The sequence below is a fragment of the Abramis brama genome, assembly GCF_963993115.1.
Source record: "Abramis brama genome assembly, chromosome: 22".
Classification (NCBI taxonomy): Eukaryota; Metazoa; Chordata; class Actinopteri; order Cypriniformes; family Leuciscidae; genus Abramis; species Abramis brama.
In genome coordinates, this window is record NC_139984.1 from 21,591,874 (window position 1) to 21,610,127 (window position 18,254).

Sequence of the window (18,254 nt, forward strand, 5' to 3'; positions counted from 1 at the left end):
ACACACATTTCTCGTTGGTGCCAGTCCCTTACAAAAACCTGGAGATATAAGCTTCATAATTCATCCAGCCTTCCAATTTGTCAGGGATTTGCGCTCAAACTATTGATAAATGTGTGCTGTTTGTGGACGGATGTATTTATCATCCACTCTGGTTGGCGTATTTCATAAACCGTCTTATTCAAAGGATGACCCCATCTCTGGTATTGTGTAGTCAGGCTTTTATGATTTGTTTGCTCTCTGAGTCCTGTCTATACAACAAAATAAACCGTAAAGCAAACAAGGAGGTTCTGTAACAAAGCCAGGATCCAGTCAGCCATGTGCCTCACAGCAAACACAGATACAGGAGTGCGTTTTGTTAGAAAATGCACCGTGTTACGGGATCCCACAGAGGCTTGGCCGTGTTCTTTAAAGAGCAGCTCTATTGGACACCTGGCACTAACACACACTATGCTTAAACCATTAGAGAATGTATTCAGGCCAGAAATGAGGTGTAATGTGTGTGTGTGTGTGTGTGTGTGTGTGGAAGATACAGTTGGGACCATTTCATTCAGTCTGCTGGGCCTCACACAGCCAGTAATGCATTTCCATCTCCCAGAGCTCCTGTTATAGCCAATTCATTAGTGTCCATTACACCCACTATTGACAGTCTTCTAGCACCCAGCAAGTCTGTATGTCCGGCTAAGAGTGATGGCTAGGTTTGACGGGGAGAGGGGGTAGATGGACAGAGATGTACGCGCTATGCGATGTAAGTAGTGTGAAGCTCAAGCGCAGTTAACCTGCCATGTGGCGAAAGAATAAACTGACCTCCTACCATGCGCACAGCTGAACTGTCTGAGAGAAAACACACACATGCTGTTTTAGTGAGTAATGATTTCCCCCATCGTGGCTAATTTATTACATTGTTGCCCCATTTCTTCAAATGTGTCCTGGCCCGTTCTGTCAGATATCGGATTTTCTTGATGGTTTTGTGGACTGAAATCTCGCCAGCTGAGACAAAAACAAAACCATTTGTGGAGAACGCTAACATAAGGTTTGATTAGGTTATAAAACAGGGAGTGAATGTGCAGTGGCTAACCAGCATTTGCTCAGCCAAACCACTAGCAGGTGTTTAGCCTTAATGGGTGTGGAACTGCACATAAAGTCAAACTAAAGAGTATCTGTACAAGACGGGAAAAACAGCATGGAAAGAGCAGTTTGAGTTTCTCCAAAGTGAACAAAACAGGTGTGACAAACTGCATGTTTAGCATTAAATAGTCTATAGCAATAGCATCTAACAAGTCCTGCAATTGACAACTTAACAAATTAGCCACAAAAAAAGCCCTTAGCGTTCTTAGTCCATGTAGTCAAGACACATGAAAATAAATCAGCGTTTTCACTAAAGATTGGAGAAAGCTATCTGTTAGTTAGCATTATCATTCAACTGCAGTAAAGCCCCTCTTTAGTGACTATTCTGTGCATAGTGCCCTGTCCTGTAAAATAAATTGGCCACTGGTGAAACAATATGAAAAAAAAATGTCAGAATAAACAACTACTTTTGATGAGTCATCAATAGAGAAACATGCTTTTTGCCCACATAATGATGTAGTTACAGCATCAGCCAGCAGGGGCAAACTCTCCAATTTTCTAACCTGCTCAAAATGCAACAATCAATTATGCTAGCTTCAGTGTACATCATGCAAAAGCAAAGTACACATTTAAAGATAACTGGATTAAACTGCACTATAATATGCAGTGCTTGGGTGATATGTGGACTGGGTTTTAAGAGGACAGATTTCATAACTGCTGTGTCATTCTCTTCCAGCCATGCAGAGGAGGTAAAAAAAAAAAAAAAAAGCAAAAATGCTCTGCTGCTCAAAAAAACACTTTTTTGTTTCACAACCTCAAGGGACAGGTGAGTGTAAAGGTTGACCACAGCAAAAGAGAGGAGGAGAGAGAGCAAGAAGACAGAAGGTGAGGGGGGAGGGGACATACGACAGATTACCAGGTAGACAGAAAGCGTGAGAGGATGTCGTATCATAAAGACAGATGTGCTTGCAACGAACATAAAATCAGAGAGGCAGAGAGACAGAGAGACAAGCCAACACATCAGACGACTCTGGGCACTGTGCCTAAATGTCACAAAACATAACGGATCCCTCCAGGGGAAACAAATAAGGGGCGGCATGTGTAAATACAGAGACAGTCCTTTGTTCTGCATGTCTGAAACACTGTTATTAAAGCGATAGTTCACCCAAAAATCATTTACTTACCCTCAAGCCATTTCAAAACCGTACGACCTAATTTCTGCTCTTTGTTTATTCAGTGAAAATGTATGGTATGCTTTCGAACTCCAAAATGACAAATACTAATAATATAAAGTTATCCATATGCACTAAATTCCAATCTTCAAACTCTCAAATCAACAATACAGTATATTAAATATGGTGCATGAAAACACGTCACGACAAGTTTGACATAGGGCCCTATCTTGCACCCAGCGCAATTGACTTTGTACACCGACGCATGTATCATTCCTATTTTGCACCCGCGCAAAGCGCGCTTTTCCCTCCACAAAAGCACGTCGCTAAACTAGGGAATGAACTTGCGCTCCCTGGGCGGTTCAGCGCAAAAAAGGAGGCGTGTTGCGGCGCAAACGTTCCTTCATGCTATTTTGCAGGTTTAGAAAACAATTGCGCCACTAACCAGGAAAAAATAGTTTAAAGTCAGTGGCGCGTTGCGCATGTTATTCATATGCTATTTTAAGGGCGCATGCTTGGCCATAATCAATGTAGCGTGTGCACAACGCGCATACACTTTGATTCTCTCATCTACACAGAAGCAGCAGTTTTCATTTTTGCAAATCATATATTATTACGATAGATAGATAGATAGATAGATAGATAGATAGATAGATAGATAGATAGATAGATAGATAGATAGATAATTTATTATAAAAGCATACATCTAGCTTACACATTTACCCAAATTATCATACGCCTTTTTAACCGAAGTTAATTTGGGTGGGTTTCTCCATCCCCAACGTCCCTGACGAGAGCGTTGCTCTCCTTGGCTGTGAACCGCTCCTGGCGCGCGCCTGGCAAATCCGCCGTTATAATAGGAATCCGCTTTAGAACAAAGCGCGCCTGCTCTTAAAGGGAATGTGAGATGTCGCTCTGATTGGTTTATTTCACGATACGCCCAAACCACACCTATGAATAATGAAGCTACCTCAGACCAACCCATTTTAGATTTGCGCCTGGCGCAAGAGTCATTTATCCCGCTGGGAAAATAGCAACAGCGCCAAGACCCGCCCACAAAGTTACTTGCGCTTTGCGCTTTGACACTTGCGTTTCAGATCGTTAAAATAGGGCCCATAGTATCTAATGTTTCCATCTGAGGTGCCAAATAAATTTATGCACAAAATCAGAACAATCGCAAAAACAATTAAAACAAAACAAAGTACAAGAGACCAAAATCCCACATGGAAAAATTGGCGCTAAATAGAAATGGAAGTTGTAGGTTTTTAATAATATTTTGGAAATTGCATTTACATAATCTTGTTTTTGTTTGTTTTTTTAATTCACATAAAAACATATAAATGCAAACCCAGCTAATGGTGCCAACTGCCAATTGTCTCTGTTTAATGTCTTGTAATGGATTATGTCACAGAAAGTTTGAATACAATTGCAACAGCTGATGCAAAATAACTAAGCTGTGGCAAGAATAAGATTTTGAGAAAAGGATTTTTAGCCTTTTTCCTCACAAAGCTGCATTCCTGTATCTCAAACAGTAGAACATGATGCTGGCAACCCCAAAGTCATTGATTCCCAGGAAATACATGAACTGATAAAGTGCATACCTTGAATGTAATATAAGTCACTTTGGATAAAAGCGTCTGCCAAATGCATTGACGTATTTAAAGCTATCCTACCTAACCTTAAACACTCATGAATGACATGAGGGGGAGTAAATAATGACCAAATTTTCATTTTTAGGGAAATATTCCTTTAAATGAATTGGCTGTAAGAGCTTTACTTCTCTGTGTGTGCGCTCCGACAGGTGTGCAGGTGTGCATGGAGGAAAGGGGGGACATTCTGACTGGATGGCCACAATGGAAACTCCACACTGGGCAGGCGGCAGTGAATGCACATCGCAGTGCTGCTGCTCGGGTTACTCACCTCTCCTTCAGCAGCCAACCCCACTCTTTGTCTCAGTCCTGCCGATGAAAACACTGGGGACCAGGCGACATGCCACGGCTCCAAAAAGTCAATGTGTGTCTGTATGTGTGCATTTTTGAGGCACTCTATGGTCTGTCTTTGAGTGTGGGGCTCAGCGGATCTCCACTGTATCCACTGCAGAGCATTTAAGTCTCATTATCAAAGTCAGCTTAGTCATCTCCACCACTGGGACTAAATATCTTCCTGCTCACTTTTCAAAAGCACATACTTAGCGACGTAAGAGAAGAGTAAGAGTTGAGTTAAGGACCGTTTACACAAAGAAACTAACTACTATAAAGTTATAATAATCGTTCTAATTTGATGAGAATAGGGACATCCACAACACAACTATAATGATAACGACACAGAGGCAATGAATCACTTTCTGAACAATTTGTTTTCCCCAGCTGATGAACGATAGGCTAAAAACATTGACAGCCAATCAGGATCCATCCGACTTTAAAGGGGACCTTTTATTCCCCTTTATAAAGTCTTTATTTTGTTTTTGGTGTGTACTAGAATAGGTTTTTATGCTTGACTGTTCAAAAATGCATTATTTTTCACATATTTTACATTATTGCAGCTCCTCTCTTCCCAGTCTATCTCAAACACACTGTTAAGTACCCGTTTCGATGAAGCCCCGCCTTCCGAAATACGAAATGCGCTCTGACTGGTTAGCTGGCCCAGTGTGTTGTGATTTGCGAACCGCTTAGAGCGTGTTCCTTAGCATAACCGCGAGTTTCATCTGCTCAGTAAATATTAACAATTCTGTAATTTTTGCCAATTTTGCCATACCAATTCGAGCCTGATTCAGACCCTGAGAATGTTCACGAACAAGAGGATCATGTAGAACCTTTGCAAGCACGGATTTTACAGGACGTTTCAGAGTGGTATGTTCCTAAAGATTGGTGAACAGTCTTGGTGAAACACTTCGTCAACTCTGTAATGTTAGCTAGCAGCCGGAACCACTAATAATAAAGCATACATAGATATTGTGATCCATAAACAACTGATTGTCCCGACAAACTGCTGCGTCTTTCAGGAGAAGCTTTAGTGCATAGCCAACTTCATGCAACTTCAGTTGTTTGCTTATTTCACTTATAAAATGTATGTTATCGTACATCGGTGTGTACACTAATGTAGTTATCGCTATAGTTATCATCCTTCATGGGAATGGGCCTTTAAAGGGCTAAAAACAGGTACAAAATAAAAAAGGAGGAAGGGGATGTGGTCAAGGTCATTTAGATAAGGACTGTAAATGAGTCATCACACATACATTCTGCACAAAAAAGGAAGATCATAAAAGAGTTGTTCTGCATCACACTAGAGCTCATATAATGTAGTGTGTTGTCCGCTGAAGTGTGTGATATCGTTTTTGTTTACTGGAGTGTAAAATAGTGCAGAGATGTGCCGTTTTGAGTACATCTGCAATCTGCAATCAAACAAAAGGTCACCACAATGACAAAAGTCTTTGTTCGAAATACCAACAACCCACATTAAAACAATAATAATTAAGAACAAAAACAAAGATCTAAAATTAAGATACAGGTCTGAAATAATTTAGTATAATTTAGCTTTGCATGCACAGCAATGCAATTTTTACCTCAGATGTGTCCATAAACATGGAGTCATAGCAGCAGCAAGCACACTTGTGCAGGAGAAAAAAATCATTAATTATTCATTAATTAATAGTCTGAACCTTATTTAAAAAAAAGGATGGAAATGTGGTAATGAACACAGATGCTGACAGAGTGCTTGAAAACATTCCTCCATCACATGGAGTAGCCTACTTGAAAACATTCATTGTCAGACGTGACTGATTAGATTGGATAGACGGAGCTGTAATCAGACAGGTTAATGAAGCCATTAGCCCATCTCTCCAGTAACAAACATCATTCCTGCCTCTTTTGATGGAAAAAGGAGCGGCACGTATGTGCTTGTCTGTTTGTTCAACCAGGCCAAATTCAAGTACTCACAATTCTCCAACCCCTTGCACACAAACTAAATAAAACACACAGTTGAAGGTGGAAAGAACACAAAGGGAAAGTTAACTAGTTAAATTATGAACATTAAGATAAATTTTTTCTAGTGCTATCAGTCGATACATTTTTTAAAAAGAATTAATCACACATTATTTCTGTAATTAATCGCGATTAAAAACAGCGGTTTTTAATATTTTTATATGGTAATAATTTCAGTTACTCTCCAAATAAATGTAGAAACAACTTAAAGACAGTATATTTTAATTATTTGTTGTAGTGGCATCTTTTTAAGAATGAAGGCCAATATCACTGATACTAATATTGGTTCTGATGACTCTATGAAATGGATTTTTTTAAAAACATTAATTACAGACATTCAACATTACAGTATAATTGAAAGCTATCAATTTCAGACATTTATTAGGCTATAAAAAATAACTTTTAACTTAAGTGAACTTAAAACTTCATATAAACCCATTATAATAAATGTCATATTTACTTGTGGTGCCTTCCTACAGTCTAACAGATGAATGTTATCAAACACTTAACTGCATAAATTATAAATTAAATATAGTTTAATCCTAATTAAAGCTACAATTTTCTCTGTTAGCTCTGTTCTTTGATTAACATTAATGACAGACATCACAGTAACTGGTTTATTAGTCTGCTGTAACTTTATCTGACGCACATGGCGCGGATCTGACATGCGTCCCATTTTCTCAACTCTTTAAGTTCATTTAAGACTTCATTTAACTCATTTAAGAGTGCTCTTATAAGAATACTCAACAAAACGGGCATTTTGGCATAATTCTGTGTGTTATTGTCTGTTCAAGCGTGAAAGAGAACTCGATTCTGGCGCGCTGTCTGTGCGCACAATACTGATGCGCGGCTTTCTGTACATCGTGTGTGTGTCAGGACACTCACAGAGAGTGCTTTCTCTTTTGTCTTGTCGCGCTTGAATGGTTTAAAAGCATTTGCGTAAATAGAACGTGATCATACAATGTAATGCTAGCCAAATTATGTTGGAAAAACGGATGCTGCGTTAATTGCGTTAAATATTTTTAACGCGTTAAACTGAAAAAATGAATCGCATGCGACAAATCGAATTTTTCAATTAAAATCAAATTCAATTAATAATTAAAAAAATAAATAATAATTCAATCAAATAAAGCAAATTAATAATTAAAAAAATAAAAACAAATTCGTTCCAAACCTGCATGACTTTCTTGTTTGCATGCCATTCAAAAGGAGATGTTTAGCAGAATGTCCAAGCTGCTCATATACCCAAAATGAAAGTGCAATGGTGACCATGACTGTCTCATGACTGTTCCACATCCGCTCTGCTAAATATCTCCTTCTGTGTTCTACACAAGAAAGAAGGTTTGGAACGACATGAGGATTAGTAGGGCCTAAATGACGACAGAATTTTAATTTTTAGGTGAACTATCCTAAAAATAAAGAGGAAGAATCTTTTAAAAAAAGGAGGCGAGAATACACTTTTTTTGTGAATTATCTTGCTTGACTTTAACATGACTTTAACATAAAGTCTCTCCTATTCTGAGAATATTTCACAAGCCAGCCCATCCTGCATGCTATGGTAAAGACATGTTTAGCAAATGTATGGATGATTCCAGTATAACCATACACTGCAACTATAAATTATTTCTGTCTGTAGTAATAATGGCATATGCACCCGCACACACACACACTAAGCAGACAGATCACACATTACAATCCCTATAATCATTATGCTTGGCTCCCTGGAAAACATGCCTAGAGGAAAAAGCCGGCGAGAAGTGTAGCAGCTCGGCTGTTAAATTAGCCCAGGCATGCGTTAAACAATGTGGCCTCAACTGGTGTTCCCTCACAGAGCATTACACAAACAAACACGCACAGCAACACACAGGTATGTTACAGGTACACTAAAAAAAGACTGGTTATAATGATCTAACTTAGAGCTAAGCCACATAATGACAACTGTCTGACATGATTGTGTTGTTGCAATAGAGTGCAAAGGCTATATTCAAACACACAACCCCTACATGAATATGAGCTGGCTCAGATGCTGCAGCCTCTAGTCACCACACACACACACACACACACATTTACAGCCTAGAGCAATAGAGGAACTCTCCAGAAGCACCCAAATGACTGTAAAAAAATATCATGCTCAACCTCTGTCATGGTTGTTTATAGGTTTAATTTTAGAGATGACTCCAGGGTTCAAGATATACGATTGGAAACTCCTGAAGAGAATTTAAGGATTGCAAATTAAGAGATACACAAGATATTGGTATCGGTTCTCAAACAATCTTACAGATTCTTTTTATTATTGTATCGGTTGATATTGAATATTTAATTATGCAAGCTCCTTTCCTTTTTTTGTACATTAAGATTACCTTTGCCATCATCTAACACACACTTGAACTTCATTTTTAAAAACAATAATAAAAAAAAGAACACCTTTATGCGATGCCTAAATTTGTAGCAAATTAATTTGTAACGATACATTTTTTGTTGTTGTTTTTTTTCTTCTTAATGCTTTTTTAATTTATTTAGACGTAATAATAATAATAATATCAGTCATTTATCATTATTGGACAAAAAATGCAAATGATTATCGAAAAATATCGGTATCGGCCAAAGTTTTTATAGTGGTGCATCCTTTTTGCAATCATGATAATGATAAACAAAAAAATATGCACTAAGAATACAATGGAATAAGACAACAAATCAACATATTCACATACACACACAAACAAGATATAACTGGTCATTTTATTTTGTCATAAACTAAGGAAGTTCAGCTTAGGAAGTTGGTTCCCTTAGTTTTATTTGAGGGTCAAAATCCCTGAGAATGGACAGCGGGAGTCTGACCAAGGGTGAAACAGCTTGTATAGCTGAACACCCGCTGCTAGAACTGTGACCTTCAACGTCAACCTGAATTCATCTCGAAGAAACCACTGTGATTTATACCTGCGCATCAGGTCATTTTTAAGTTAAAAAGAGTGGCGTTAAGAACGTTTTGAGTGCCAGGGGTTCCGCAGCACTTAACACAAAGCCTTGGAGAAGAACCGAGGGAGAACTTACCTAAGATCATCCTGAAAGCCTCGCTCCTACGATTAGGATCAGCTCTCTTTGAATTCTAATCCAGGGGAGCACAAGTTCTTCTTCGCGCTCCTCTCTGCGTCTCTCTTCCAAACCAGAAGTGAGTCAAGCAGCCAGTGCAGCGTAAGAGAGAGCATAGCTGTTGTCCATTCTGTATCTCGTATGTCCTCTCTCTCCAGGTGAATGAGCAGTATTCTGAGAGGAGGGATCTGCAGGTCTTCTGCCGTCTTCTCTCAGGTGAGTCAGAGGGCAATGTGGGGGAGGTTACAGAGTTGGGGATTGGGGGGGGCGGGTGTCAGAAATGCCAGAGCCTTTGGTCAGTTAATGAGCCGAAATCCCTGCAGGCGCATCGGGATGAACCGTGCTTCTCTATAGCAAACACAAGATGAACAGTTTCCCTTCAACAGGAACATTTCTCAGATAACATGAAGAAATGCCTCAGTAGCACAGTCAAGCCGGTATCTGCGCTGCGCTCTCTCTCTCTCACTTTCTCTCCCTATCTCCCTCTCTCTCTCTCTCTCTCTCTCTCTCTCTCTCTCTCTCTCTCTCACTGCTTCTTGTTTTTGGGGTTGGGTATAACCTAAAGGCACCTTCCCTGCCTGCGCTCTGATTGGTGGCAGTCCCAACCAATTGGAGAGGCAGCAGCCGCTTGTCATCCTGCAGAGTGGAAAGCATGGAAGCATTGCCACACACTCTCTCTCTCAATTTTTCCCTCCATCTCTTTCACTCTCATAATCGGTCTGTTTATGGCAGTCGCGACCGTGGTGGTCCCTTCTCCATCTCTCATTCCTCTTTTTCACTTTGCAACCCTGTGACGGTGAACTTCTAAGGGGATTAACGCCCTCTTCCGCAACTCCCTCAGGCTCCATCTCTCCTTTAGTCTTTCTGTTGCAGGAAATATTTGTTACGCAAAGCTTTTCTCAATAGTTTGGGGAGATTTGAGATAGGGGACAGAGCATTCGGAAGAGATGGAACGGAGAGCGACAGAGCAAAGGAATGAGGAGGAGGAGGGGGAGCTTAAACTAAATTCAAACTGACAGAGGGATGAGGAGACATGGAGTGACATGGAGAAAAGACTGGAAGGAAGAATGAGATAGACAGAGAAACTAACAAAGAGAGAGAGAGAGAGAGAGAGAGAGAGAGAGAGAGAGACACCGACACAAGCCGCAGTCTTATTTAGCACAACTGGCCCAATTTCAAAATGTGTTATTGTCGGGATGAAATGCACCACATAAAGAATTTAAAATTGAACATCTTTGGTATGTAAACGTTTCGGCTCGCCTCAGACAACAGCTGAGCTTATGGCAGCCTTTCCGATGAAGGAAAGCCATGCTGCAGGGGTGAATCGACCATTTAAAAAAAAGGCTAGAGAAAAAAAGAGGAGTCAAAAATGAATTCTCTAAAGCCACATACTTGCACACACACTACACACACTTGAGCCGGGGGCTAGAAAAATTGCAATTCTTTCATTTTGTCTTTCTTTTCCTTTTACCTCCTCTCTCTCTCTCTCTCTCTCTTCTGTTGTCTCTGGCTTGTGCAGTAAGTCAGCGAGTGGGGATGTGAATACTAAGGAGGCTGGCTGACACTCTCGATAGTGCACTGCACAGAAAATAAAGAAGGGTGGGGGAAATTGGACATATAAGCTCCATTAAAAGCATGACAAATGCATAAATGTAAAAAAAAAAAAAACTAAAGGTGTATTAACATGTGCATTTGCACGCACGCCGTCATCTGATACCAGAGGGCACCCATACACACTATTAAACCAGCACCTGAGCAAACAGCTCATAATGAGGATGGACTCGTGTGTGTGCCCTGATACACCAATGGGTAAACACACTGATACAGGTGAGGTCTTTATACTGATCTTTACTGATTAACTGCTTATTATTGGAACTTTGCTTAATCATTCACTTTGTAAAGGTCAGGAGGAAGGTCGTGAATCAGGGTTTGTCATTTGTGGATGCAAACGGCGACAAAGATAACAAAATGCAGTGCACCCTCATGTTGAAGATATAATGTGTTTTGGATGCTGGTATGCTGTTGTCCTTTCCAGGGAATGGGCAAACACGGTCCTGGAAGGACTGTCCTGCGGAGTTTTGCTCCAACCCTAATAAAACACACCTGAAGCAAGCAGCTGATCAATGTCTTCAGGATCACTAGAAGGCTACAGGCAGGTGAGCTTTTAGGGTGGGAGCTAAAATCTGCAGGACAGTGGCTCTACAAGACCAAGTTTGTCCCTTCCCTGTCCTAATGCTTTCAAATAAGGTTGTCACGTTAACATTCGTCTTGACAAGCTTTCCATCTCTAATATATTGACAGATATTAAAATTCATTAAAAAAATATACTACTTTGTCTAATAAATAAGTGAAAAATTACATTATAAACTCATCATTTTAAATGCTGAATGTTTGGCATCATAGCATTAAAATGTACAGTACAAAAAAAAGTGTAAATAAAGTACATGATTACTCATGATTAGATATAGCAGTGTTATTAAATTATTTTATTTTAAATAATTACGTTTTTAATGTTTTATCAACTTTAAGTGAACTTACACGATGGCAAAGGTAATCTAAATGTACAAAGTTGAAGAAATGACCACGAACAATCAAATACTGACTTGTCAAAAAAACAGTTTGGGTCAGCCTGTAAATTCACACGCATTTAACTTGGGCTGCATTTCCCAAAAGCTTTGTGAGCCTAAGTTTTAGATGACTAGTTGTAGAGACTATTGGTGGCAGTGGTTTCTACAATCTGCATATGCTTATGATGCTTTTGGGAAATGCAGTCCTGTTTTTTTCAGTGACGCCATCTGAGCCTTTGAACGTCAAAGCATTGACAAACAGGTTGATTAAATGGACCAGCCCAGTCCTGGCAAACCGAGTGATGGCTGCGTGGACAGTGCGCCAGTGTGTACGGCAATGCAGAGCTCACACAGTAGTGTGACCGTGTGTGTCTCATCAAAAGAGGGGATAGGGTTCCCTCATTAGTTGTGTTGGGATCAATAATTCAGAGCAGGGCCTTGTTGAGCTCAATGGTCCAAGCGCTAATGTGCTGTCTACCCACTAGGGACTGGGACCCAGCAGGACTTTAATGGATGTCATGATGAGAGGGTGTAATCCAAGAATGGGGATCTTCTTGCAACCCCTGGCTCCATGTCCGTGTGTGTGTGTGTGAGGTCTGGGATGGGTATGGTCACAGCATGAGGAGAATGGCTATTAAAGAACAGGTGTGAACAGAACGTCAAGAAGAAGAGCTGAAGATGACAAGTCACCCTACAGTAACTTCCACATCCTAACAATTGTTACTCAATTAACTCAATTAGATATTTCTGTGTTTGACAACTTTGGCACCACAGAATCACATCCTGACTACTTTAGAGTCATTAATGACACTACATATTAAAAAGAGAGAGAAAAGAACACTACATTTATAAACATGTTGACACTTAAGAAAAGCACAGCATTTTTACTAGGTGAATTTAAAAAATATGTTTTACAAGAAAAAAAAACTAGAAAAAATATGAATTCTGCATGCTTAAACTTGCATCATCACAAGAAATATTTATTTGCAACTTAGTCTGATTAGTCTGCAGGATTTATATTTTTTAAGTTTATGTTTAAACTTTCTAAGCACATAGGATACTGTATGATTCAGGTGTGCAAGGCATTGCATTGTCTATTGGGTTATATACATAAAAACATAGCCTAATATTTAAAATAATATATAATAAAGTTCAGGAATAGAACTTCAAGATTGCTGGTTTAAAACCTTGCATGGGACCAATCGAATCAAATCAAAGCCAGTTTGCCGACAAAAAAACAGGCTGTAGATATAACCACTGGAGATGCAAAGAAAGTACAGTAGGCTACCTAATTGTCCCTCAATTTTCATAACTGTAAAGGATAAACATAGTCAATTACATGTCATCTAAGTTTATAACCGCAGTGATACTGCTGCTTGCCTCAAAACGCAAAAAAGCCATATATAGCTATAGCCTATTTAAAAAAAACGTTTTCCAGTTTCCTTTGAAACAATGTCTCAAAATAACGTGGATGTGACTTGCGAGGCGCAATATGAAAGCATGTTAAAACTTTTCCTAAAACTGCGTAAAATCCATGAGAACATGTTCACACTTATCCTATGTCTTATCCTATGTCCCACGCCCAGAGAGTAGAAGCAAGCGTACATATCCCCATTAAAACATAAAATATCTCAACAATATCACACGACAAGAGTGTTAGTGTTATTCTGAATCAACAGCAGTCTGTTCTGATATTCCGACAAAAATAACAACAACGAGTGATGTTACATGTTCACAACTGTTCAATAAAACAAAAAGTTAATCTTGAGTAACTTACATATTTCCAGTAACCACCGCCTGTTTTTGCTCCACGAAAAAAAGTAGTTCCAAAAGAAGCCAAAGAAGAATTTAACACTGCACGCTTCTGAGCAACATACAGCAGTAGCGTTCAGTTCCCGAATGAATCAGTGTTAATGAACGAATCGGTTGTGTGAACGATTCAATGATTCACTCTAAAAACAGAGGCTGCATCCGAAATCGCATAATTCCCTATTATATAGTAGGTGAAAAACAGTATGTGACAAAAGAAGTATGTCCGAATTCACAGTACTCATAAAAAAGTGGGCAAAAAGTACTCAGATGACCTTCTTCCAGCGAGATTCTGAAATGTGCATAGGATGGACACTTTACTATCCCATGGGGCCACGGGAGAGGATTATGAATGTCAGTGAAGAGATGTAACTTAATCTGGTAGGTCACATGATAATGACAACATGGCGAATGTAGTAGCCTACATCCATCCAGATTACATTAATGCTGCACACATTCATACTATATAGAACTTTTTTCTTTTTTTTTTCGGTCGTAGTACCTACCTACTATTATACAAAATATAAGTATCTACTATTTATACTATTGGTATAATATAAGTACCTACTAGTATATACTAAGTAGGCTGTGGACGCAGCCAGAGGCTCAGTTTTGGACGCAGCCAGAGGCTCGGTTCAAAATAACGTATAGCATACTACTCCTACTATATAGTAGTATGCTTCTCCAAATTCAGCCAGTCCTTTTTCTCTCCAGAATGAAGTGTTTTGAACGAATTGGTTGAGCGAATGAATCACTCACTTATAATAGGCTACACAAAAAGTCATTTGTCGCCCCCTACTGGCTTAACGATGTAAACTGCTGAAAGAGTCACTGAAAAATCAGTGTATAATAATAATATTTTATATAACACAATTTCCAGGACAGGACAGCATAATCTAAAAAAGATATACCATACTTTATCACAATAATTACCATGGTCAAAGTGCACCGGTCTAAAAAAAAAAACGTGGTCACCTAAGGACGCCGGCCCATGTGAGGCTTATAGGCCAAGAGTCTGAAGAGTGTAAGTCAAGTGCTGCTGTGTGAACCCTATAATCTGTCTATATCCCTGCAACCATATGGAGGCAATAGAGAGAAAGGGAGAGAGACTGGAACACCTCTGCTTGCCACCATTCAACCATAAAAGCCCACTGCCAGAATAAACCTGCACTGCGACACAGACTCAGAGGACAGGGCCTTGACTTGCGTTCTATTAGTCCATTTAATTATGTTTCGAAAGCTCCTCTCTGTATGACCCCTACAGCAAAGGCAAAAGCGCTCTGCTGCCCTCTGCAGGTTCAGAGGTGATATTACACACAAGAATCATACGCACGGCATAAATAAAGCAGCACATCAAGGATTGATTTACATATTAAATAATTTATATGATGTAGCCTGAGGAAAATTGACATCTTCACCCTTTCTTCAGATATTATTAAAAATGTGTTAAAGTTTTTGTAAGCATATTGCATAGTTGTGCTTGGAGTCAATTGTTTTATTTGTGATAACGCAATGAAACATGCCAAAATGTACAGACATCATTTTTGGTCAGGCTGGAATAAAAAAATAAAAAAATAAAAAAATGAATATATGCAAAAACAAGCAAGAACCAATGAAATATTAATAACTGGTTATGTAGTAGGCTAGTTAATTAATTATTTTATTCCCCTGTGCATTTTTTGCATAGTAAAATAAAACCTGTAGCTGTAGTTTTCCTTTTTTGCCAAATCATTTAGTCAGATATCTAAAATATTTCCCTCATATTTTTATGGGTTAATCGAACATGTAGGGTCATTAAAAGCAAATTTCTCCTCCGGACATCACTTTTGGCCACTACTGTGTGTGTATATATATGACATATACAGTATATATATTGGATATTTTGAAGAATATGGGTAACCAAACAGTTGATGGACCCCATTCACTAGTATGACAATAAAATACTATGGAAGTATATATATATATGACACTTATGTAACTGTGACATTTAAATATATGGAATCATCCGTGAGGATTTCAACATACCTGCTAAGTTATATTTCATTCTCCCTGTTAAAAGTACCAATTACACAGAGAATTATGGTTTATTTAGAGAGCTATTTTTACATAGAGCCTTGGGGAATCACATCCCAAACGTACACACTTCTGTAGCGCAGCAGCCTGGATCGCCTCCAGATTGCAAACCAAGCCTTGCAAACTAATATTCTCACGCAAGCACCAAGCACCTCACGCAGGGCAAAGCAGGGACACAAACCTTGGAGACACAAACAAACCTGGAACTAGCATGCAAAATTAAACACTGTGCGCAGGACCAGATCAAAGATGCAGAGACATCAAGAGCCAGAGAGAGTAAGCGAGAGAGAAATAAAGCTTTCCATGTTGAGATAGGACTACTGCCCAGCTGCAGGGAAAGGCTCCATGTGCTAGGAGGTCTAGGCCAAAAACATTGTAGGGACTCTGTGAAGGCTTCCCTGTCTGGCCAGAGGCCCATGGGTATATTGGAATATTGAGGTTCTATTTTTAATCTGTTTAACGAGAGACCAGAGCACAAGAGATTAAATCTGGACTCTGAGTTGGCCAGTTCAGCAGAAACAGATACAGTATATCTAGGGATAGAGTGAAGCCCAGTTGTAAAATCTGTGTACTCACAGATCTTTCATCATTATCATCATCATCATCAATTCTCAACATGCTCCTCTGGTACTAAGAACAGAACATTCTGGAGGGGAAAGGGTAGAATAAATTGTGCATGTTATGCTTGTCGTATAGCCTATATAAAGGGTCGAATATAAAGTGTATAATCATAGCAAATGAGAATTAACTCAACAGAATATTTATTTTTAGTGGTTTAAAATCAGATGATTGACTTTAACATGGAATGACCTTCTTAAAGAGATAGTTCACCCAAAAATGAAAATTCTGTCATCATTTACGCACACTCAAGTTGTTCCAAACCTGTATGAATTTCTTTCTTCAGTTGAAGATAAAGGAGGATATTTTGAAGAATATGGGTAACCAAATAGTTGATGGACCCCATTGACTAGTATGAAAATAAAATACTATGGAAGTCAATGGTGCCCCATAACTGTTTCGTTACCCACATTCTTCAAACTATCTTCTTTTGTGTTCAGCAGAAGAAATAAATGAATACAAGTTTGGAACAACTTCAGGCCGACTTTTTTGGGTGAACTATCCCTTTAAGGTGCTGTCACATTATTGAAATTTCAATAGTATAGCGATGTCACTGAAAAAAAACATTGGTGTAGGATTTACTTTGGAACAATTTTCAATCAGAAATTAAATTTCATAAATAGGCTAATTAAGAATAGGCAAGTAACACATTGAAATAAATAGGACATTTTGAAGTCAAAAGTCTGAAATAGTATTTTCTTGTAAAACTTTGTTTTCTTATAAATTTTTCGCAATGTATGAAGCACAGTGCACACACTTTCAAGTCACTTTCAAACCAAGCAGCTTTCAGTTGGTCATTGCGGCAAGTTCACATGACCAACTTGAACACGATATGAAATCTGCATGGGGAAATCGTTCGCTTTCCGGTGAAATTCTCAATCGCGTGGATTCCAATTAAAGGGCAATTTTAAAATGGAATTCATAACTTTTCTCAAATTTGTCGCGGGACATCTTTTCTTCAACAATCGCTCATGTCGCCAGTATTTTGTCGATGAAAGTCACAGGTGGTATATGAAAAAAATGTAAACACTGCCACTTTGGTTTTTAACTAGGGGTGTAACAATTTATTATGTCACAATAGATCGCAAAACAAAAATGCAACAGTATGTATCGTGGATAGTGACAATCTGTATTGTGTATATTTCATCCAAAATGAAAATTACTGTGTGAGACAAAATTTAGGTTTACAGAGTTTTAGTGTCAGTCGCTTACTACATTTAACTACTATATACAATGCTAAGTATATTGTATAATAATGCTGTGGTCGGATATTTGTGGGTCCTCCTGATAATGCCAAATGTCTGATGTTACCAGTAAAAAGTGGCCTACATTATTTTAAATATATCTAGTCAGAGTGTAGACAGAGTGTAAGTGCATATTTGTCTAAAATAATTTTGTATTTTCAGTTTCAGAATCATGAATATTCTAATATTCTAGTGTTACCATTGTCCTGTGCATTGGGTTACAAGCACCAAGTCATTTCCACCCCGAATGTAGGCTAATACCAAATTTAGCATTTTAATCAACTGTACATTTTTGTTAAACTTTTACCATGTCTTGGAGTATAGCGATAATATCGTATCGTGAGTTCAGTATTGTGATATGTATCAATTTGTGACGTAAGGCTATTGTTACACCCCTACTTTTGACCCTTTTACAATTTATATTACAACTTGCTCAACCAATAATTTTGGGCAGGACAACCTGTTTGACCAAACAAGGGTTTTTTTTTTATTTTTATTTTTTCTTATTTTTTTTGCAATAGCCTACCATTTGGTACCAAAATAATAGCAACTAATGCCTCGTTTCCACCGAGCGGTACAGGACAGTAGGCTACAGCAGGGCTCAAAAATGACTGCCCGATGGCCAGGTCCAGTGTG

General features: G+C 38.8%; 1 protein-coding gene across 2 annotated transcripts in view; it reads right to left on the reverse strand.

Annotated features, from left to right (window-relative positions):
* Positions 1–18,254, reverse strand: part of znf385a (zinc finger protein 385A) — an 87,126-nt gene that overhangs the window by 63,864 nt on the left and 5,008 nt on the right. Inside the window, exon 1 of one of the 2 annotated variants that reach the window (XM_084099593.1) lies at positions 9,269–9,843. The exons of the other annotated variant lie outside the window; for it this stretch is intronic. Coding sequence (XP_083955719.1) covers positions 9,269–9,278 — 10 coding nt within the window. The 5' untranslated portion in view covers positions 9,279–9,843. Of the gene's footprint in view, positions 1–9,268; positions 9,844–18,254 lie in introns of those variants that run through there. 2 annotated transcript variants of the gene reach the window in all.